At 40.7% G+C, this 23181-nt stretch overlaps 2 protein-coding genes across 2 annotated transcripts in view; one reads left to right on the plus strand and one right to left on the minus strand.

The window, feature by feature from the left end:
* Positions 1–807: 807 nt before the first annotated feature.
* LOC125502807 (N6-adenosine-methyltransferase MT-A70-like protein) lies at positions 808–14329 on the plus strand (the record flags this gene model as incomplete). Its single annotated transcript, XM_048662119.1, has 7 exons — positions 808–850; positions 3312–3437; positions 3496–3696; positions 3746–3862; positions 3921–4052; positions 6795–6954; positions 14039–14329. Coding segments are annotated over 7 exons (963 nt in total), but the record flags the coding sequence as incomplete, so codon positions are not given.
* Positions 14235–23181, minus strand: part of LOC109546134 (PHAF1 protein CG7083) — an 11429-nt gene continuing 2482 nt past the window's right edge. Inside the window, exons 2-9 of the mRNA XM_019916965.2 lie at positions 22793–22875; positions 22614–22741; positions 22334–22547; positions 22115–22274; positions 17725–17939; positions 17393–17668; positions 17216–17337; positions 14235–16120 (exon numbers count right to left, since the gene is read on the minus strand). Of these exons, the coding sequence (XP_019772524.1) occupies positions 17254–17337; positions 17393–17668; positions 17725–17939; positions 22115–22274; positions 22334–22547; positions 22614–22741; positions 22793–22875 (1160 nt within the window). The 3' untranslated portion in view covers positions 14235–16120; positions 17216–17253. The remainder of the gene's footprint in view (positions 16121–17215; positions 17338–17392; positions 17669–17724; positions 17940–22114; positions 22275–22333; positions 22548–22613; positions 22742–22792; positions 22876–23181) is intronic.

Raw genomic sequence — 23181 nt, forward strand, 5'->3', positions numbered from 1 at the left:
TCAAAAATGATGATTATGAGACATGAGACGAATTTGCAATTCGAACTTTTAGAGTATTTGCCAAAAACAAACGCTATACTTTATTGCACATCTGTCAACTGTGCTGGTCTACAAAATAATAATTTTTTTGTTATTTCATTTTCAAGTTTAAAACCTGCTGCACAGCATTTTGTAATTATAACAAAGATTTATAAAAAAATAATTAAATGTGACAGAGATTAATTAAGCTATATTTAATCACATTTAGCAGACAGAAAAAAAGCACGACACGCAGTGACTTCCATTGACGTCATGCAAATCGACGCAATATCCTACCTAGTATTCATTGTATCACGAGTACTTACATATCGGCACACAACACCAAGATTTTGTCGCCACCTATGTTCTAAGCGCGAAACTTTGACCTCGCGTCCTCTAGTCTCTAGAACTAGCGTCCTCTAGTTTGAGAGATGCGAATTTTTAAGTAAGCGAGCGCAAGTGACTTACAACATCAATTTTGTGAGTCAAATTTACAGTCACAAGGCGACGAAAATCAGGTTCCGGATGAATTTTTCTGAAACTTTCCATATCTATAGGGTCAAGTGTCTACTAAAAATGGTAAAAGATGCAACTTTGTCCTCAAACTAACCCAAACTAACAAGAAAATCAAGATGGAACAAAAAACTCCTTTGTTTTTTGTTTAGCCGCGAATTATTACATTACATTCAAACGCATTTCGAACACGTGCTGCCAACGACGGATTTCTATTGGACAACGGCACAATGCTACAAATTTGCTACAAGCGCGAGTTTATAAATCCGCCTTTAATTGTGCAGTTCGCAGTGGCCGACGTTGCAATTTTATTCGTCAGGTTGGTTATGTTGTGTGTTGTGTTTACCCAATAATACACACTTAATTTAATTTTTTTTGATCGAATTTGTCTAGATCTAGACGCAAGCTTTTACGTTCAATTTATCTTCATATTTGCTATTGAAAAAAGGGTCGTTAGTATCTTGTTTGAATTTATATTTCACCATCATAAAAGATGTCGCGATTTATCGCGGTCGCTAGTTCAGCCGTTAACAAACGCAACGCGTTTGTTTCTACTGGGCTTTTGTACATTTTCTGTGCCCTAAATTGTACAAGTATTCATAATTTGTTGTAATAACAAGCTGCTAAAGTCTGAATCATCAACGAAAATAACGTGATCAGCCATCTTGTTGAATCATTAAATAAAACACGGCCTCGTTTTGAGAAATATCACTGTCAGTCACTTACGTGATACGAAACTCGTTCTCTCATTGGCGACAGCGCGCCATCAAGCGACAGCGCGCCGGCGAAATAAAATTTGGTTAATTGCCGACGGTATGGAAACGACGAACTACAACGAATTTTTATAAAAGGATACGTACGCACGTATGTTCATGTCACGAACGACGAACGTCATCAACTGCAGTTTTGTCGCATCTTGGGTAAGCTTTTGTGTTAAAAACGCTGCTTTTAAATCTATTATTAATTGCTTAAGGTGGTCACAGTGGTGTGGTGGTGCCAAAGAAAAATGCGCTTGCCATGCCTGAGATCCCATAAAGCACACATAGAAGGATATAAGGAAAATAGGACGAAGCGAACTGTGTATTGTGAACTATTCAAGGAAATATTTTCCAATATATCGTGATTTGTGGCCAACCAATACATAATCAGATTGAATGAAAATATGAAAATGAAAGTAAATTAAATGTATTTTTGATCGAATCAAACTCACTTCGTTTTTAGGCCAAAATCTAAGAAAAAAGAAAAATTAAAAAAAGAAAAAAATAAGACAACAAGAATTAATGAATTCTTGAGATTCCACAAGAAATGGCAAAGCAAAAATATTAATTCAAAGTTAAGTTTGATGCAAATCTGCAGTGATTTTAAGCAAGGAATGACTGGGGAATATGGGGAAAATACAATTGAATAAGAACGAAGCAAAGTGTCGATAATGAAGAAGACTTTTAATTTTTATTGAAAATAGCGCTGATTGTGCTATATGAGCTATATGATCCAAAAATTTTCAAATGGGTCGTAAAAAACCCTTACAAAAAATCATAAAGCAAACGTACATAACACACCACTAGGCATGGGTAACTCAGTGAATTTAAAAAAACTGGCGCAGTGCTGGCAAAATGGCTTGGTGCGCCAACTCAATGCACCGGCGCAGTTACCCACCAGCGCATTAAACAAAATGTCTCCAAACTGTATAAACTTTACCCATTAAAAATGTGATGATTTTTTCTGGTGGGAAAATTCTAGTCCCGGGCCTCGTAAAGCTTTAATCCGGCTCTGGGTTACATGCAAAGCGTAATTCGAAGTGCAGCGCAGTGAGATGAGTTACAGCTCCTTAACTCACAGAGCAGCATTTACTCAAAAGCATCATGCAACACAATATTACTTATGCCTATAACACACGCTTACGACAAGAAAACTGCTTCCTTTTCAAAGCTAATCGAACTGGCGAAAAATCTTGAATAAATCAGAAAAATTGAAGCTTAGAAAAAATCAACAAGTATACATTGATATTATAAAGTGCAGGTTTCGGAATCGCTAATTTCAGTCTGAACCCACCTAATGAGAGCTAATAGGCTCGAAACCGGTTCTGGGAGTGTCTGAGGTTGGCGCATTTCGAAATCTGCACTTGCCGATTTCAACATTCAAATTGTTCGTAAAAAGCCTGAAAAAAAATCATAAATATGTAGACAAAAAATCAGCACTCCACTGTATGCAGCAGCTCAAAGCACAAAAAACTACTTAACTCAAATGAAAACTGAATGTTTTTACATCGTTACGGGCCACTTTATTGACTTTTTTCACTCATTTTTTCACGTTTTCCAAGGGTTTTTGCTTATTGTCGATACTTAGAGAAAAACTGTTGGTAGCTTTCGATTCAGCACTTCAAAGTGCGTAAGAACATCTAGGTTCAACGGAAGGGTCAACAAATTAACACGTTTTTCGCATATAAAATCAATGGAAAACTTGAGGTGGTTTGACGCATGTGATGAAAGTCCAATTCCGTTTTGCGCATAATTTTTAGAACCTATTGCACAGTGCACCGTTGGCGAACAACTGGTGTATATACCGGGTGACATTTAATGATTTGTCCAATTTATTGGCCAATAAATACGGGAAAAGAAGGCACTGTAATACCGGCATTCCTTCACTTTTAATTAATTTATGAGTTTTATACAAGATAGTTGTGGGCAAACTCCAGTGTAGTTACTGTTTCAATACCTCTAACGTGTACCCCAAACCCTCTAAGCACAATGTCAAGCCCTTAATCCCCATGTGTACCCCAGGTGGTACACAGCTTATGGAGTTCTGTCCACATGGAACCAGGTTGGATTGTGAAAAAAATTCAATCACCGATTGCAAGAAGCTACACTTCAAGAAAATAATCCAAAAACACACGGATGAGTCGTTGGGTTAGTACCATAAGAGCCACTTTATCGTCCTCTTCTACTCACCGGTGCATCTATCTAGGGGATTGTTCTTTTCTCAATACCTGCTTCCATATGGACACGTGTAAATACGTGCATTACGAAGTGGATAGGGCAGCCCAAATCCATGGCAATCAGTTGGTCATTCCCAACCTACCAGCAGTTGGACGAGTGGAAAGCACCACACTGTATCCACCGCAATGGGTGCAATGCGACCTGCGGTACCTGGATATGACCGTGTTAGGTAAGCAACTTTCCAGAGCCCAATCAGCCATTGGCATTGCGAGTTTTAGGAAAATTTGCAGTGATAATGGCTGATCCGCCTTGGGACATCCACATGGAACTCCCATATGGAACAATGTCCGACGATGAAATGAGACAACTGGGTATACCGCAACTGCAAGACGAAGGTAACTGAATTGCCTAATTCCCATTTGCCCGATGCAGCGTGAACGAGCGTTGTTTCAGGACTGATATTCTTGTGGGTTACTGGACGAGCTATGGAACTGGGCAGGGAGTGCCTCAAGTTGTGGGGCTACGAACGAGTGGATGAAATCATCTGGGTCAAGACCAATCAGTTGCAAAGAATCATCAGAACTGGTAAGCGTCTATGTGCACGAATAACGCAGGATTTATTTAAGAGTGGATGGTGGGGGTGGTTTTGTGAGACTTGGCGCAAATTGAGGCGCGTGCAACGCGAGCGAAGCTGTACAGCACAGCGCGTTTTTTTGGGGTCGGTGGAAATCAGCAAAACAGCGTAGAGGTCGATTCTTACTGTAGCTCAGCTCACCGTCCTCGCATGCTTCAGTCAAAATGGGATAAGTTACTCTAACATGCTATTTAAATGGAAGTATTCACATTCATCGCTCAACTTGAACGGAACGCAAAATTACATGAGGTGTCGGGTCGCCTCATGCCCGACTTTGAGTGGATAGTGCAGTAGTATACAGGGTGATTCAAAATTGGCGTCATTCCTCTGAAGGTGTTGTCTGGCGGTGTTTTAGGAGTGCAGAAAAATTAGAAAAAAAATTGTTATTAAAAACTGAGAAATTTTCGAAAAACGATATTAGAAAAACGGCAACAATATTTTTCAAGGTAATCTGCCTAATTAACATTGCATAAATACCTGCTCAATTTATACCGGTGTTGAGTAGTTCATTGGTTTAATGTGATCTTACATACGTGGTAGGAATGTAGCCGGTATTTATTTGTTGCCTGGGAAAGTGTCAGTTGTGTAATGTTCTGTGTGCCCCTGAAAGGCTCTTCTGCAATTATGACCAATACTTGTTCCTCTCTGTCTGGCACTCGAACATCTATTGTCGTTCAATATCTTGGAACCACTCTCCTTGCCCTTTGTTGGTGTGAGTTCTTTCAGCTTCTGCTATGTTACTGTAGCATTTCCCCTGAGCTAATCGCATATCCGCAAATTCGTAAAAGGAAATTCAAAGTAAGTCACAGTTTGACAAATTATTGTTATTATTGACAGAGCTATGCACCTGTAACTTTTTGTTAATGATAAAAAACATTATTGCCGCTTTGACTTTTCATCAAAAAATTGTAACACAAAACTTTTTTAATATCAAAAATTTTCGTAATTTGAAGCAAAGATCGTAATTTTTTTTTTTAATGTTAAAGTTTTCCAATATGCTTCCAATTAAACATGGAACACTTTCAAAATAATGCTTAATAACAAAGTTGAAATTCGATTTTCAACTGTTAGTATCTTCTAGAAATTATCCAAAAAATTTGTATAATATTTTTCTCGTACCTTCCCCTATTACCCCTTAAAAGGAATGACGCCAATTTGGATTCACCCTGTATGTAATATGTATATAGTAGTAAAGTAAAAAAAACACAAAATATTCAGATGGAGACGAAAATGTTAATGTTAATTCAATATAAAGATTAAACCTTGCATATACGTGAACAACAGTATCATTTAAATGTCGCCAACGGGACCTCCTACAGGCCTCAATCCTTTTGAGGTAATTTTGAATGACTTCGACACATTACCGGTAATATCCCGGTCATAACTCCACGGATATTGGCTTTCAGTTGCTCAAGAGTTTGAAGATTGTTGGCGTAAACACGATCTTTCGCATAGCCCCAGAAAAAGAAATCTAACGGTGTTAAGTCGCAGGATCTTGCGGGCCAATTGACATCACTCAATCTCAAAATTACGCGTTCTGAAAATTTCTCTTGGCATAGGGCTCTAACTGCGAGCGTCCCGGCACAGGCACGTATCGCTCAGCGTCTTGCCCGTGCGAATGCCTTAATCCTACCCTATACCCTAGAATAAAACTAAAATCGATACTGAGGTTTGATGCCCACGTACATACATCTACGTTCACTTTGTTCTGTGGGCGGTTCTAGCGCACCCCTGCGCCCGTACTCTCCTAATCCAGCAACTCTCGCAAATGAGTCCAGGACACCCTGATCTCTCATTCTGTTTTCCCCTCTCAAGTGCCATCCGGAGAGAGACAAAGTTCCCTCCGAGCCTAGCCATGGCCGCATCCACACTCCCCACAGCTTCTCAACCCAAATCTATAGAGTTGTGCCCAGAAGTTGCCATACCCAGTAGCCAGCTGGATCTTCACCCTACCCTTTGGCACACCCCAGAGAGCCCTTCTCGCCAAATCGTCTGCAATTCTCTTCCAGAGAATTCCTATCTTCACCCCATCCCCTTCATATTGTGTATATTACCCTCCGCCTGCACAGCTAATAAGTGATCGTAGTCATGATCTAATGGTTATAATCCTCCAAACTTCCGATGGCCTTTCGCGAATAGTACACCGGCCGATATCGTAGCATTTCAAGCGCCTTGACAATGGTCACGGTCTCCATATGTGCCACACTTGTTCCACCCCATTCCTCATCTACCATCACATCCCCACACTACCTTTGCATCCATTCAGTGACGTCAAAGTGTACCTACCGCCAAGAGTCACTTCAAACGCCTATACGCGAAAACTCTCACCCGACCTGCTCTCATATGCATTCCAAATCCTTCTGTTCATTTCTACATACAGAAACACTCCAGCCACACCGGGGTGGATCCACAGAGCACCTGTAGGGCCTCAGTTGAGCCAGTCCTATAACCCCGTCCCATACCCAACAGCATTAATCTGTGAGTCGCCTGCAGCTGCCGTTTCACTTTAGAATCCAGCGCCTTCTCACCTCAAAACTCACTTGCATACATTACAGCACACTTTGTAACTCTCTCAAACATCATCCACACCGCTGTTAACCGCTAAGCCCCTGCTCCTCAGCATTCCTTTTAGCTTAGCACACTCACTTCACTCTCCGCAAAAGTTTGGTACTAAGCTAGAATGCAATTTTTAGGTCGTACTGGACATTGGTTGAACCATGGCAAAGAGCATTGCCTAGTGGGAATGAAAGGTAACCCGAAGGACCTGAATCGAGGCCTCGACTCGGACGTAATCGTGGCAGAAGTGCGTGCAACCAGTCACAAGCCGGATGAGATCTACGGGATGATCGAAAGGTTTGTCGCATCTAATTTGGCCCGCTGACCGCAAGTTCGCGGTTTGCTTGATCCCATCACGTTTGGGTTAATGGCATTTGAAAAACTGTCATTTGAGTAGTGCACACGAAGGAGTACGATGGTTCGGCGGTTGGTCATCATCAAGTGACCGCAGGTCTTTATTAGTTCGCGACTTGGCCAATAAGGAGTTTACAGCTACAAGAACTGAAGATGCTGCCAGTCACGTTTGCAGCGCTGATAAAAATATTTTTGCGCGACTTTTTTTTTAAGTGTCTCACCCCTATTACTACTTTGCTTCTACCCTCCCTTGTTTTTCGCTATACCTCCCAGCCACTTAATGTTTGATAGTCCTGGCGCTCAATCGGATCAATTTGCTGAGGATTTTCCTGATTCAGATCCAGTGAGTCTAACACTCCATATATCGAGCATCGTTAACGCAAAGGGTTTACATTTCTGAAACCAGCTATCAATGGTTCATCCGATGGTGCGAAAATATCTATATTTTACTATTTTACAAGATTTCTAAGCGCCGATATAAATTCCTTGATAAATTCTATTTCAAATTCTGCTTTAAAACATTTCAGAAGTGTTGGGTTCGCAAGTTCGGAACATTTTAAGTTAGGACTGTACTATTATAATGCTCGAGAACATTCCAGGTTAGGACTGGTAGTATTGTAATGTTCGAGAACATTTTACGCCTGACTAGAAGCCTTGGTATATAGGCTATAAATTACCCAGCTAGTTAGTTAGTTAGAGTGAATCCGAAGATTGTATACCGTTGTTTAAGAATAAACCGGCTGTTTGTTCAACTATTCGGCCATTGCTTCCAAACCCATCAATTGGCGCTGCTACGACCCTGAGCGATGAACTCTCATGGAGCTCAGCAGCAACAAACGCTCGGCGACATTGCGAAGCGACTAGGAAGGTTCACCTACGACCCGATGTCAGGCTGCACGTTTCTCCAGTGGTCCAACGGCATAAAATCACTTTCAACTCTAGCATCTAGCATCTACGCTCTTGACTGCCGTGGAGCAAGTCGAACTCCTGCTGAATGCGCTGGGTGAACAAGAGTACCTCCAGCTTCGCGGCCGAATTTCGCTCAAAAAGCCAACGGAAATTAAGTTCAGCGACTTGGTCCAGGAACTGGGATATTTGTTTCCCGACACGCGCACTCTTTTCCAACGTCGTTTCGAGAATCTGTGCCGTGCCCACTCCCAGCGCGTTACGAACACCACAGTCGGAAGTGGCCTGGAGACTAAACTCGATATCAATGCCGTCACGCAGAAGAAAGACAAAACAAACGCCATTCCATTGCAGTATGCACGGCTATTGCAATCATATTTAAATCATCGAACCTTCAGAATCAAACAAGGGAACGAATACTCGGAGTTGAAATTGACAAAGGTGGAGTCCCCCAGGGCAGTGTGCTTGGACCAGTGCTGTACTTATTATATACTTGCGACATACCTGTAACAGATCACATAGAACTAGCAACACTTGCTGATGATACTGCAGTTCTAGCAGTAGGAAATTCTATAGAAGAGACAACAGCCAATCTTCAATATGCAATAAACGCCATAGACACTTGAACCGCACAGTGGCGTATTAAATTAAATGACAATAAGTCTGTTCACATCAATTTTACAAATAGAAAAATATATCATCTTGCGGTGAAATTACATAACAATATAATTCCTCTCAAAGAAACTACTAAATATTTACGACTTAACCTGGATGTCAAGCTTAGTTGGAAAGTTCACGTTAAAAGGAAGACTGAACAATTAAAACTGCAAAATATAAAACAAAAAAAATAAATGCAAAAGCATGTATTGGCTGCTGGGAAGAGGTTCGCAGCTTTCCATTAAAAACAAATTACTGGTTTGCCAACAAGTCCTTAAACCAGTGTGGACATATGGCCTTCCGTTGTGGGGTTGTACCAAACGAAGCAATTACAATTGCCTACAAGTGTTCCAGAACCGGGTACTAAGGAACATTGTTAATGCACCCTGGTACGTTCGGAATGAGGATCTGCATCGTGAGCTACAAGTGCGGACAGTCAAAGAAGAAATAGCGATAGCAGCCAGGAGACATGAAGAGATACCCCACAACCATCCGAATGTTGAAGTACTTCAACTGCTAGATAGCCAGAACACAGTGAGGAGGCTGAAAAGGACTAAACCGTTTGAGCTTGTGAACATTGACGTGAAATGAATCGTGGAAAAGCAGAGTATAGGCAGGTTAGCCACAACAGTTTAGTGCGCGAAACCATGCGAAAACCTGTGATGGACCGCTGGGAATATCACAGTTAACAAACCGTAGTAATTCAGGTTATATTTAGGATGCTTGTTAATCTAAGATTAAGTGCATCAACAACAAAAAAAAAAATTCGCCCAAGAAGACAACGGAGATTCAGCGACTTGGTGAAGGAACTGGGGTCTTTGTTTTCCGACACGCGGGCTTTCCAACGTCGTTTCGATACTCTGATCGCCAAAGCGACGAGTCGGAACATCGACACCATGCTCGATGAGGTCAACTTAGATGGAGACTTGTTCGAATTTGACAAACTGGACTTGGACAAGTTCAAACTCCTCCTGGCGGCACCTCGGATGAGCGACCCCTACTACCACCCGTACTGTGCAATCATCTTGAAGGAGAGCGGCAACCAAACCGTCAACCTCACCAGGATACGCGAGATGTGCCGTGCCCACTCCGTGCGCGTTACGAACACCACCGTCGGAAGTGGCCTGGAGCAGAAAGACAAGTCAAACCGGAAAAGAAAAATATCCATGGATCAAGGTGGCCATGCAATCGCTGTGGACTCGACACGCACTCCAACATCGACAACGAATGTCACAACTGCGGAAAAGTTAGACACCTGGCTCAAATCTGCAGGTCTAAGAAGAAGACCAATTGAAGACCGTCCAGATCATGGACGTTCACATGGGAAACAAGAGGAAAGATGGCAAGTTCTTCGACATCAATATGAACGACTTACGGGTCAAAATGCAAGTGGACACAAATGCGGACATAACGATGATTAGCGAGAACAGGTACACGCAGATCGGTTCCCCAGCTCGCAAGAAGTGCACGTACAAGGTTTGCAACGCAGATGGGAACGCAATCAACACAATATCCTACAAGGGACACGCTACTACAGCTCCAGTCTCTTGTCGTCAAGAAAAATATCCGCCTACTCAGTGAGGAGGTACTCACTAGACTGGATGTATCAGTCGACGCACTTCACGCAAAGTATCCAGACCTTTTCGGATGACTGGACTGGATTTCGGACAATTGGAACAAGAACATTATCGTCTGAAGCTCAGTGCTCGATCAGCTCATCGGCCCTGCCGACCTGTGGCACTGGCGGTCCAAGAACCATTTAACGCAGAGATCGATCGCCCGGTCAACAAGGGTACGTTCACTAACGCTGCTCCGATCGTTGTTACACGCCGTGGAAATGGATAGAACCGACTTTTCGGTCGGACTCAACGATGCGCTACAATCGGAGGAGAACCCAGTTCAGGGGTAGTAAGTTCAGTGGGAACAAAGTGTTCAGTTCACTCGACTTCTCGGACGCCTTCAACCAGCTTCTGCTCCATGGCGCAAGCCGACTACGATCACTACACACTAGGCCTGGGTAACACAGTAGATTTTCAGGTGTTCACATAGCGACACGGATGCAGCTTGCCGTATTGATACAGCAACTCAGCGCGCCACGCTTTTTATATGTTGAAAAACAACAACAGAAGACGCTGTAGTTTGCTAGTAGGTTCGCCAGCGGTGTTTTTAGGCCGTGCAGCGCGTTACATATTTGGTTTTACTGAAGAGACTATGACAGACGCAGGCTGCGTTGTTTTAATGAATCGAATGAATGAAGTCGCAACATATTTTCTTCTTGTAACGCCTATTGTATTTGTCTCACAAGTATATGTGATTTTGTTATATGTAATTTGGTTTCGAAGCTGCTGGGTCAGCTGTAAATTATGACCAAATGAATTTTGTTCCTTTATGTATGCAAAGGCTGCAAAACCATTTATATAAGTTTCTTGGACTTCTTCGCTGACTGATTTTTTATGCTATCTGGTAGTAATAAAAAGGCAGGCATTTGCCTTTTTGCTTTGTTGATATGTCGAAATCGCAGATGTTGTAATTTCAGTACTGCTTGGTCCAACACTTAAAATGCAATCATCAGATATTAATTGTGCATTGTGAATTTTGCTCAAGAATAAAGTGCCTTTTTTCACAATATCGAACATTGTAAAAAAAGTTGATCATAACTGAAAACTACGTTCCAATATGCAATTACATCCAATTATGTGAAAAAATAAATTATATTTTCGGACACCTTCGATACGACTAAAAAATGTTGATATCTGACAATTGTATTTTACATTTGCATGATTGATTAGATTGCAACATGCAGAACTTTTTATGAACAGTAACTTTTTTCGTAAAATTTATAATAAAAATGTTCCCCATCAAACCAACTTAAACAAACAAAAATAACAAAACTGGATGTTCATCATAGGTAGGTGCCATTCGATATCTGAACGAACTTTTCAACTCTTGTCAACTTTTCTTAATAACAATTTTCGATATTGTCACAAATAAAGGTGCTTTATTCTTGAGCAAAATTCATATTTTCTAATAGGTATACCTCGTATAGGACTAGAAAAAAATCTGATGTTTATGAACCCTGCAGAACTTTAATAGAAGCAGAAATAATCGTTCGTGCGTCTTTATAATGTAAATAATCCCTGCCAAGAGTGTCGGGAACCATATGGTAACTGCGCGTGGCCTTGACGAACTGCAATCCGAAGTCTACCATCTTGAATAAGATTAAATGTTAACTGTTATTGAAAGTGCCGTGTCGTAAGAAGCCAGGTATCGCGGCACATGGACACAGAGAGCAGCATCAACACACAGTATTACCCAGGCCTACTACCCACAGAGGACTGTTGCAGCACAATCGTCTCGTGTTCAGGCTCAAGCCAGCTTCGGCCACCTTCCAACGTACTGTAGAGACCGGTCTCGACGGTCAATCGATGGTGTGATCGTGTACCTCGACGACATCGTAACTACACCCAGATCGAGAAGGAGGCACTGGCACTGGTCATCTCAGTCGAACGTTTTCACAAGTTTGCGAGGGGAAGACACTTCATCCTACAGACCGACCACCATCCTTTACTGGCAGTTCCATCTTCTACTACTGTTCAACATATTAATAAGACCCCACCCTAACATAATCATGGGTGAAATGATTACAGAGGACAAGAAGGCGGGGCGAGGATATCGGATGGGGTACAAATAAATCAGAGTAATATGGCATGCAGACGATGCCGTATTAATATCCGAGAGCGAAGACGATTTGCAATGGCTTCTTTATAAGTTCGGACAATCTGCGTCAAAATTCAACATGAACATATCGATGAGCAAAACACAGTGCCTAACCATAGCTAAGGAGCCGCGGAGATGCAAATTCGCCGTATACGGAAAGAGACCTCCAAAATGATCGCATTCCTCAGTCTCAATTCCGGTTGTAACCGTTGAGGATGCAATCCTACCACGAAGAAGATGTCAGAGTACACAAAATTAATTTTTATTTTTCCACGTGCAAAATGTTCATGTGTCACATTTAAAACATTCAAACACATATTCATGGCTTTTCCATGCTGAGAGAAAATGTCGACTGAATTAATATGGGTTGCCAACTGCAAGGTAAAAGTATGAATTTGCAGACCAGAAATATTTAGTTGAAAAAAATAAAACTAATAATTGACGCAAATTTTGAATCACCCTGTATTTTTATGGAACTAGCTCTTAATGGTTCATCCGGTGGTGTGAAAATGTCCATTTGTAACTATTTGAAACAATCAATATCAAATTTGACATTTGACATGATTCTTGACAAGTGAGAAATATCAAAATCGAGTGCATAAAGTGTGAGAATGTTTTTTTTACTGGTCTCTCTGTTTGAGTAAAATATGCGTTTAGCTGATTGGTTGAAGCTACTGACCAGTTTTGAAACTTTCCATACTTTCTGGACATTTTGGTAGTTTCAGACCCAAGTTAACACTCAACTCACTTAAGTGCGTGTGCAGTACATCTTCTTCTTCTTCCTCTTCTTGTTGCGCCATACCCTCTCCGAGAGCGTAGGCGACGTCGCGCTTACTTGCGGAACACACAATCCACATTTTAGTCCTGGGTAACACAGTGGATTTTCAGGTGTTCACACAACGCGCCACAATTTTTATATGTTGGGCAATAAAAACAGAAGACACTGTGATTCGTGATGTCTAGTGGTTCGTAAGTTCGCTAGCGGTGCAGCGCGTTCCATTGATTTGACTGAATAGATACTATGACAGACTCCGGTTGCGTTGTTCTAATGAAAGGGATGAATGTTGCAACATGTTTTCTTCTTGTAAAGCCTATTTGTCACTATAAATTATGACCGAATGACTTTTGTTCCGTTATGTATGCAAGGGCTGACAAAACCTTTAATTAGTTTTTTGGCCTTCTTCGCCGACTGATTTTTCATGCAATGTGGTAGTAATCAAAACACAGGCATTTGCCTTTCTGCTTTGTAGAAATATCGAAATCCCAGGTGTTGTACTGGTTCCTGAACCAACATCCTATGCGAGTCATATCGAACCGAGATAAATAGGAATTCATCAGTATTCAGTTGCTAAGTATTTTGAGCACTTTCGCTCGTGCGGCTTTATAACGTAAAATAATCCCTGCCGGAGAGGATCAGAAACCGAGAGTCTGCCATTTGGAATGAGATTAAATGTTAAGTGTTGTTCAAAGTGCCGCGCCGTAAGAGGCCAGGTATCGCGACACAGAGCGGCATCAACACATAAGTGTCTGAAGACACAGTATTTCCCAGGCCCACCACAATTATACGGGACCTACAGTTTATCACCGGTTCCGAAGGGTGCTAAAAAAACACTAAAATATTTCCAAATTATCGCAACCTCCAGGTCAGGTTGAACGGACGACAGTTTGAGAAACCCCGATCTAGATTAGAAAAACAATTCCGATCTGCTACATGGATCCCGTCTAAAGTTGTAAAATGTTTGCGCAGATTATCGCCCGGTACCAGGAAGATTGAGCTGTTTGGCCGTCCGCACAACATCCAACCAAACTGGATCACCTTAGGCAATCAAGTGGATGGAATCCGACTCTTAGACCAGGATTTGATTGAAAGTTTCAAGAAGCGGTATCCGACGGGCAACTGTATGGCCCCGCCGCCTGAAAGTGTTCACTAAACAAGACGAAAGTGAGTTGAAAAATTTTATTAAACGATTTGTTTTCCTTATGTTGACCGAACTATGTACAAACTTAGATGATTACATGAGATCTAACAAAAATATCACCAACATGAGGTTTGATTTCCAAAAACAAAACGGTTTTCGACGACGTGCAATGGGACTTGTAACGAAACAAGGAAAATATTGAAAATAAGCCACCGCATTTAAAAACCTAAAAAATCGCCTTATCTATTTGATATTAAACTATATGCCCACACAGTACTATGCTAAGAAACCTATTTAAGAGCAACAATCCTGCTAACGTTTAAAAAGATGTTTTTGGATGCAGGAAAGTCGGATTTAGGGGCGGTTATTCAACAATTATCTAAGGTTATTTGGCTAAAGTGCTTGTTATTGAGGTAAGGATTTCCGTAACAGTAATTGGACAACGTCCAAAATTTTCTGGTTGTATTATTCCTATGTAGTAATGACAAATGCCTATCGAGGTTCATATAGAAAAATATGATTAAACTTACTCTAGACAATCATGCGTTTCCCATTTTTCGATACAAAACAATATATGTATATAATATCTAATTATTTATAAGTTTGGTTACTGGAACCAAATCCGAGTCCTGTCTTAGCCTAAGTTTACAATAAGTTAACAATGATGCGCTGCTAGAGCTTCATAGGACCCTGAAGGTATAAATACACGAGATTCCCCAGCAGGAAACATAAACACTTTGCTAATAATAATACATCCAGTCGCACGCTGCTGAAAAAAAGACGCATTCGCAAGATCACAGGTCTACACCAAAATATTCGATTTTCGGGTTGTTGAGGGCGATTCTGCAATCGTTCTACTATATTTACAAGCTGATTATTGTCTTTTGAATACTGTGATTCTGACGAATGCACTGAATGAACACTCAAGTTAAAACACTGGCCCACTTCCATTTAACCGACGTTCTTTACATATTTTGTGAACACAAAATTCACTTTCCAAACAAGGAGTTGAAATCAATTGAAATTTGCTCACTACAGACTCAACATCTCGAGTGACAATTCAGCCAAGTTCCAGTCGAATTTATGCGGGGAATGAATTTTGCGATGCTTTGAAACTGCAAGCCGGAAAATGGAATTCTTGTCTTTTGCAAGCGATTTGAAAAAAATTCAGTTTCCAAACGAGCAGTCGAAATCTATGGAAATTTGCTCACTACAGACTCAAATCGAGTGACAATCAGCCAAGTTCCAGTCGAATCTACAGTTTGAAAGTACAAGCCGGAAAAATATTTTTTTTCCCTTTTCTATAGCCATTTAGAAAGTGTTAAAATTTTCAAAAGCCCTGTAGAATTCGACTCAACTTTCTCAGTATATATCCACAGCATATCAAACGACCAATTGGGCAAGTTTCAGCCCACTTCTCGTGGCGAATAACTGTCCAAAGGCCTCGAAACTACAAGCTAGAAAATCAATTTCTGGAACATTGCAAGATAGACAAAAAAAACCTTCAAATCCCAAACAGAAAATTGACACATTCACGTGATATGTAAAGAACGTGCACGCAAACTAATAAAACCCTTATGGTCCGCTAGTGAAAGACAATTGCTCCAGCAGGTGCGCTCGCACACTTAAACGCTAAAAACCAAAAAATAGATAATTAAGCGTATTTTTTATGACTTTTATATGATTTTATGCTTTTTATGAGGTTTTTCCGATATAACTTGCTTGATGGGTTGATGACAGTGCCAACTCCCGGTGCCCAGTCGCAGCTCATTCCGAACACTTGGCGGAGCGAAGTGGAACAGTGTGCTGGCACAAAGAATCGCAATTCAATCAACGATTAGAGCTTGGTGGATATTGGAGGAATGAGGCCTCACTGTTAGTAGGCCAGCTCTTTCCTCGGCTGCCAGTACCTGCAACGTACAGGGATTTTTTTTTAATTTCTCACCCAAATTACTGGGTTAAAGCCGAATTTATCAAGGCATTTAGATCCGCGCTTAGAAATCGTCTCACATGTCAAATTTGACAGTTTTGACGCCATCTATTGAGCTTTATACGATTTTTTTAAACGAGCTTTAAAGAATTTTGACGATTGAGCTTTAAAGAATTTAAAAAAAAGAAGCCGTTTATTAACACCACAATTTCAAGATTTTTAAACAATTTATAGCGCGCGAAATTTAAAAGTAGAAATTTGGGAGGTGAACGTAAGTGGAAGATCGAAATCTGGAAGTACAAGAAAGTTGAAAATTTTTGATGGGTCGAAATCGTCCAATTTCGTTTTAGAAAATACTCCTCGAAGCCCGAGAGTTTAGTTCAGAATGCCAAAAATTGGAGTTTTCAGTACGCATTTGAAGTTCAAAATCAAAATTTTTTTGAAAAAAGTTAAAAAAGAGAAGCACCAAAGTTTTAAAGTTTAAAAACAATCTATTGCGCTCGAAATTGAAAAGTACAAATTTGGATACAAATTTGGAGGTTCAAGTAAGCGGAAGATTGAAGTTTGGAAGTACAAGAAAGTTGACATTTTTTCTGGGTCGAAATTGAGTGAAGTCCAAGTCTGGGTCATAAAATGGAAGTTTTATATTCAATTATTGTTCATTTTCCGCTATCGCATGCAAATTGTGGATTTTAAATTAGGAAATCTAAATTAGAATCAAATTGAAAATACATTTTCATTTCTTCCGAAAGTTTCCGAGTTCAAAGTCAAAAATTTTGAGTTAGAAAATTGGACATATTGAGACAAAAATGGCTTTCGTTTCATGTTTGAAATTCAAATCGACTGAAAAGAAAAAAAGACGAAAAACGTCTTGTGCTCAAAATGTAAAAGGAATAAACGACAAAAAAAATAAAAATTAATTTTTGGAAAAAACAAAAAAAACTTTACCATTTCTTTGATTATTTAAACAATTTTCCACAGCGGAAAATCGCGCGCAAACTATTGTCCCAATATGCTCCCGAACAACACAATAATCGTGGAAAAAATCTGAACCAACCAAATGAAGGTAATTTACCTGTTCTCCAGAATGAGGTAAGTGGCGGACAGCCTCTGTCACGCCTGTTGCGATAGCTGGTGTTGACTAGGTCTACCATCCCCATACATGCTGAGTGAGGCGATGTAGTGATTAGGCATCACCTAATCGAAAGCCACAACCTGACCACCAATTTGACGCTATTTGTACGGCACCAACCTCAAAAATAATGTCTTGATACCCATAACACAGCGTGCTCCCGAAGGGGTTCGTCGTGTTGGTGGAACTGGCTCTATTGAGAACCACTGGGCGCTCGCTGGGCGTCAACTTCTTGCACACTTCGCTCCAGTTCGAGTACGCGCCCACCACAGTGGCCCCATCCAATGGCAACTCGAACTCGCATCGCAGGTACATGTTGAAATTGTAATGGCCAGGGTAGTTAGTGTGGAGCACGAACTTCTTCGCTAGGTGAGTTCGCGCATCGAACAGCACATCCTTTGAACAGGCACATTTTTACTATCCGCATGCGGCTCAATCAGGGCCTGCCTTACCAACCCAAGGGTGAAGTAATTGAAAAAGTAATCGCTCCTATTGGAGGAAACGCGTCTAAGGGCGTTGGAGGCGTGTATTCTCATCTTGTCCTCGCTTTTGTAGAAGACTTTTGAAGGGGCGCCGATGGCAGAGGAAATATCCTGCGCCGACTGGCCTAGGAGAATCTTGCGCTCGATACGCAGGATAGTTGAGTCAATAATCCGGTTGTTTGTGCCTGGAATAAAGGGCAAATCAGCCGGAGTAAGTTATATGTGTGTCTTTTCTTGAGACTGAGAGAAGGGGGCATCCGCGGGACCCTCCCAGGTCTCTCCTCGCTCACTGTCCCCGGCAGGGGCCTTATTTTGTGCGTGAGCACTCCCGGGGATTTTCTGTGTTGCTGATTGCCTAAAATCGGTAAGAAGCAAATTCACCTGGTCTAGACCAGGCGAGTGACAATTCACATGTGTGAGAATCTTATATTCATCCGCAAACAAGGCAAACACAGATCTGACTGAATACACAAATAAGTTAATATCGCTTGCGAATATCGAATTTGCTTCACACCGATTTTAGGCAGTCAGCAATACACAAATTCCCCGGAGTGCTCACGTAGACGCATGAAAATAAGGCCCAGGAAAAAAACTGTATTCTTGAGTGACAGGGAATGTCAGTGAGCACGCAGTCCCTGCAAACAATGTTGCCATATTGTGTGACCAATCGAAATCGAGAATATTTTGACAGTCTGACAGGCTCGCCAACCTTCCACACCAGACAGGCATTAGCAGTCAACGGGAAAGTTTGCAAATTTCTAAGCTCGTGGACTTTCAATTCCTCGGATGTGAAAGTTGTTCGGTTTTAGTCGCGAGTGGTGTTAATCGATGGAGAAAAAACTCTCTGATTCTAGTAGTGTTTGTATTTTGCTGCATTTCCTTTTTGGAAAGCCGGAAATACTATTTCATTTTAAGGAAAAGGAGAGATATTCCTGAACATTTGCTGTTTAAATCGCTGATTTTAGCAGTACTGCTGTAAAAGCGATAAGCAAAATACCCTGGGTTATTCTCTGACCGGAGGATATTTTGCATAATTTAGATATTCTTTTTTACGTTTGCGCACGAACCGAGTGTCCGGGCTTGGTGCCGACGAAGACAGCTCAGCATGCCATGCTAATGTAGGTTGCCGGCTAGGGGGGAACTTGGTCTCTCTCCCGATGGCACTTTAGAGGGGAAACCGGAATGAGAGATCGGGGTATCCTGGACTCCTTTGCGAGGTTTGCCGATCTGGTGGTCTTTGATGAGGACTGGGGCGCGGCGGAAAGGGCCATGGAAAGAGAGGGTGGTGGTGGTAATGCCTGATTACGGTCGAAATGTTTCTGTTTGCGCATGGATTTCTTCTCTTTGGGAGCGCTCCCTAAAAGGTCGGCTCTAAACTCGCACAATAGTTAGATTTAAAGTTGCTAGAATTAGGAGAGTGCGGGCGGACGTGTGCGCTGGAAAAGCAACAGTACGTTGATAGCGCGGTTAATTCTAAACTTCTCTAAACAGAAGTGGAAAAAATCACCAGTTTTAACGCAATCAAATGCTTCAATCGAAATTGTACAATAGCTCCTGAAAGAGTCAATTAATAGCCCAATTTGTTGAAAAAGCCGTTTATGATCAAAGTTCAAGCTCCTGGTCCATTTGGTTTGACTCTACAAAGTGCATAAATATAGAAGCTTTCAGCTGCTCTGATTGGAAGGTTTTCAACCGAGAAGACGGACTTCTAAAAGACTTCTCGTTGAAGAAAAACTCTAACGCCTCAAAAGTTATCAACTGCGAAACACACAAACACAAACTTGTGCATCAGCGCTGATATTAAACAAATTTTTAAAAAATTCCATGGATGCCGGAGTTTTTAATACTTACGAAGCAACAGGTATTTCCGTAATGTTAATTAGGCAGATTACCTTGAAGAACATCTTTTTCTGTACTCCCAAAATACCACCAGACAACACCTCCACAGGAATGACGCCAATTTTGAATCACCCTGTATATACAGGGTGTTTGGTAAGTAAGAACATTCCTTGTAGGCGGTGATAGTGCACGTAATTTGGGATATATTTCTTTAATAGACCATATTCCAAAAACTCTTAGTCTCCGATCTACAAGGTTATAATACTTAATTTAAAAATTATATTTTTAATATTGCGGAAATCTGTAAGAATATTTAAATTAAATTTTATACTTAACTTACTGACTGACTTAGGCACAGCAATCCATGTTTTGTGATGTGGCGTGGGCACAGGCACGTCTGTAGATAATTTTAAATAAAAAAATGTTTCGCCACTGATTTTTCTAAAAATAAATATTATTTTTCAGGTTTTTGTTCAATTTGGAAGAGGAAAGGTCTCTTGACCTTTTTTACAACGCATGATGTTTGAGTAAAAAAATTAAAATCGATTTGTTGCCCAGCGTAATCTGCTTTTTATTTAAAAAGTTGGCTCTACTCACTAATTATGGTCACTGATTGGAAAAAACGAATAATTGCTGTCATTTCGAGTGTCTAAATATCTTATTTTTGCGTTTTTTTTTGTAATAAAATTGATCCAATCTAGGTTGACAATTTTCGTTTTTATACTAAACCCTACTTAATTACAATCGGATTAAGCTATGCAAAAAATCGATTTTAATTTATTTACTCAAAAACGAGACGTAGAAAAAAAAAGTCAAGAGACCCTTTCTCTTCCAAATTTGGATTGGAACAGGAATTTGAATCATCAGGTCTATTGCTTAAAAAATCAGTGGCGTAACATTTTTTTATTTAAAATTATCTAGTCGTTCCTGTGCACACGCCATTGGAAAAACTAGAAACACAATTTTCACTTTATCACCCTGTAAATCGGAAACTAAGCGTAATCCAAAATTACTTGCAGTATCACCCCCTGCAGGAAACGCATCTACTTACGAAACACCCTGTATATGATTTTGAAAGACCGAAGCAACAATCTGTTGATGTAGAAGTTGTGCCGAGCTCTACGGGTACGACACTGGATGTAAAGCAAACATACACTATTTGTTGATGAGTTTTCGGTTACTATTCTTCAAACTCAAAATTTCACTTTTCAAGGTTAAGACGCAGAAATGGTCAAACGACTGAAAATTTGTGAATGTTGTAAAATTAATTTTGACGGCAGTAACTACCGTAATACAATGAAACTATCACCGTGTATTAAAGAAGAGTAGAGAAGTAGTAGTAGTAGTAGTAGTAGAAGAAAGTATTAAGCATATATAGAACGAGTTTGCTGATATCGGACAGGGCTATGAAAAAATCCACTTTGAAATGTTAAGATGCACACGTGGCTCAACGACTAAATTCGTAAAAATTCTAAAATTTATCCTGAATTCAGTAACGATGGGAATGTAAGAAAGCTAGCACAGTGTGTTCCGGAAAGCGTTGATTATTGATACCTAAAATCCGTTTGCTGATATCTGGCGGGGCTTTCAAGAAATGCGTTTTAAAAATTATTCAAAAGAGCTAAACGACTCTCTCAGAGAACAAGGGCACAGTAAGTGTACTGTTTTTTATCTTACAATTGTATTTATAACTTACTAACAGCGTTTTGTGATATTTAGTTTGAGATTTAAATTTTCAGTTTTATTTAATTTTTTTGCGATTTAAGTGCGATCGATAAAATGAAAATTTTCTAATTATATTATTTTATTTTATTTTCTATTAAACAAAAATGAACCCAGTCAAGTTAGCACGTCTACCGAAGATGACCGAACAGAGCGCAGTGGCCCCTATTCAAATGGCAAAGTGGCAAACTGATTCATAGTTGACGTAAGAGGTAACAGTAAAGCTATGTTATATTGCTCGGTGTTAGAGGTTATTTAATCCCCCCATAAGAATGTTTGTTGATGAAATGGATTCAGGCAACGAAATTATGGTTGCGTTGTATTTATTGTTATACGTTAAATTATTGTTGTGTGTTATTATGCTATATTAAATTATTATCTAACCATATGTAAAGACTGAAATCGCCGTTATCTGCAGAAATCAAAGCCAAGCCGAACAATGCATTTAATGTTGCCAAGTTTGCAGTGCAAGATTCGCCAGCTGGAAGCTTCAAAAGTAGCGGAATGGCAACGCTTTACGTAAGACGTAACGCAAGAAATGGAATTGAACCATTTCGGCTTGGGTCTTGCGTTTCGATACGGCTACTTGAATGCACACACGGCTATTCATTGGTTTATTTTCTTACGTTTTACGTTACGGCGACTATAAATCCAGCTTAAGTTCCCGTTTGCCCCGGAGCAACTCCCTCTATCAACTTTTTTCACGAGCACCGTTTCGGCCGACTGCCATAAAAGCCCGCCCACTTCTCTCGGGCGTTCAACCCCCTAGCCGTCAAGAATAGACGCACTGGGCACTTACCAGCCAGCAAGTCCAGCTTGATGCCTTTGGTGTAGCCGTCGCCTCTCAGAATCTCCGCCCTCTTCATGTAGAGCTGTCCCTGATAGCAGGACAGGGGCAAATCGGGGGCCGGAGCGCTATCCACACTGGAGCCCGAATAGATGGCCATGCGAGACACCACCTTTACAATGTACTCAGTAAGGACGTTGGAATATTTTTCTGGCCAACTGAGCGACTTACAGGGCTGCTGCCTGGCGGGAACTGGAGCGACGCCAAGTTGTGAGTGCTGCCCTTTTGGAACTTGGACTCCACTGGGAAGTAAAAGCTCAGTCCGCGGAAATTCAATGTGAAAACCTGCTTTTCCGAGTCGTACTCGCCCGGATGAGTTGCGCCAAAGGAGTGCTCTATTTGCTCGATTGAAGGCAGCAGTTCAGGTGAGTTAAAGGCCAGTCCACTAGACACAAACAAGTAGTTTTTCGATTATATTTTTTAATTCTTCCAACTACTGCGGCTGTCTTACCAGTACTTGAGCTTGATTAACTTCATGTTGTAAATGAGGATAATTTTCAATCTTTGGGATATCGGGTCGAAGAACAGTCTGATGCCGTCCTGGGGCAGATTGATGACCAAGTCAATTTCCAGTGGCTTCTGAAAATGAACGTCCGTTAAACTAATTGGGTGATTATTTTCATTACTCACCGCGTCATTGTAGAGCACTTGCACACCCTTAATGGTGCCTATTTGGGCTTGGATAATGGCAACGGCTTGGGAAAAATGCATGCCTGTAAAATAACAATTATTCAGAGTGTCATTGAAACGACTGTACGACGCTTAACCACCAATTCCTTAACTGAAAAAGACGATCTAAGCACACTTTCCTATCTCCAATTTTGCGTCAATTTGCCGCTACAGGACGCTAAAGTTTCCAAATTAATATCGGTTTTTCATTATTAAATTAAAAATGTTTGTAATTTTGTTACCACCTGAACAAATAATTTTAATTTTTTTCTGCTGTTGGCATATTTTATTCCGAAATTTTAAGAAAAAAACAAAAATCCCTCAAGCCTGCGCAGAATATCACTCGAAAG

This window comes from Dendroctonus ponderosae, unplaced genomic scaffold (genome assembly GCF_020466585.1).
Source record: "Dendroctonus ponderosae isolate FM_Combo_2020 unplaced genomic scaffold, Dpon_F_20191213v2 Dpon_F_20191213_10, whole genome shotgun sequence".
Lineage (NCBI taxonomy): Eukaryota > Metazoa > Arthropoda > Insecta > Coleoptera > Curculionidae > Dendroctonus > Dendroctonus ponderosae.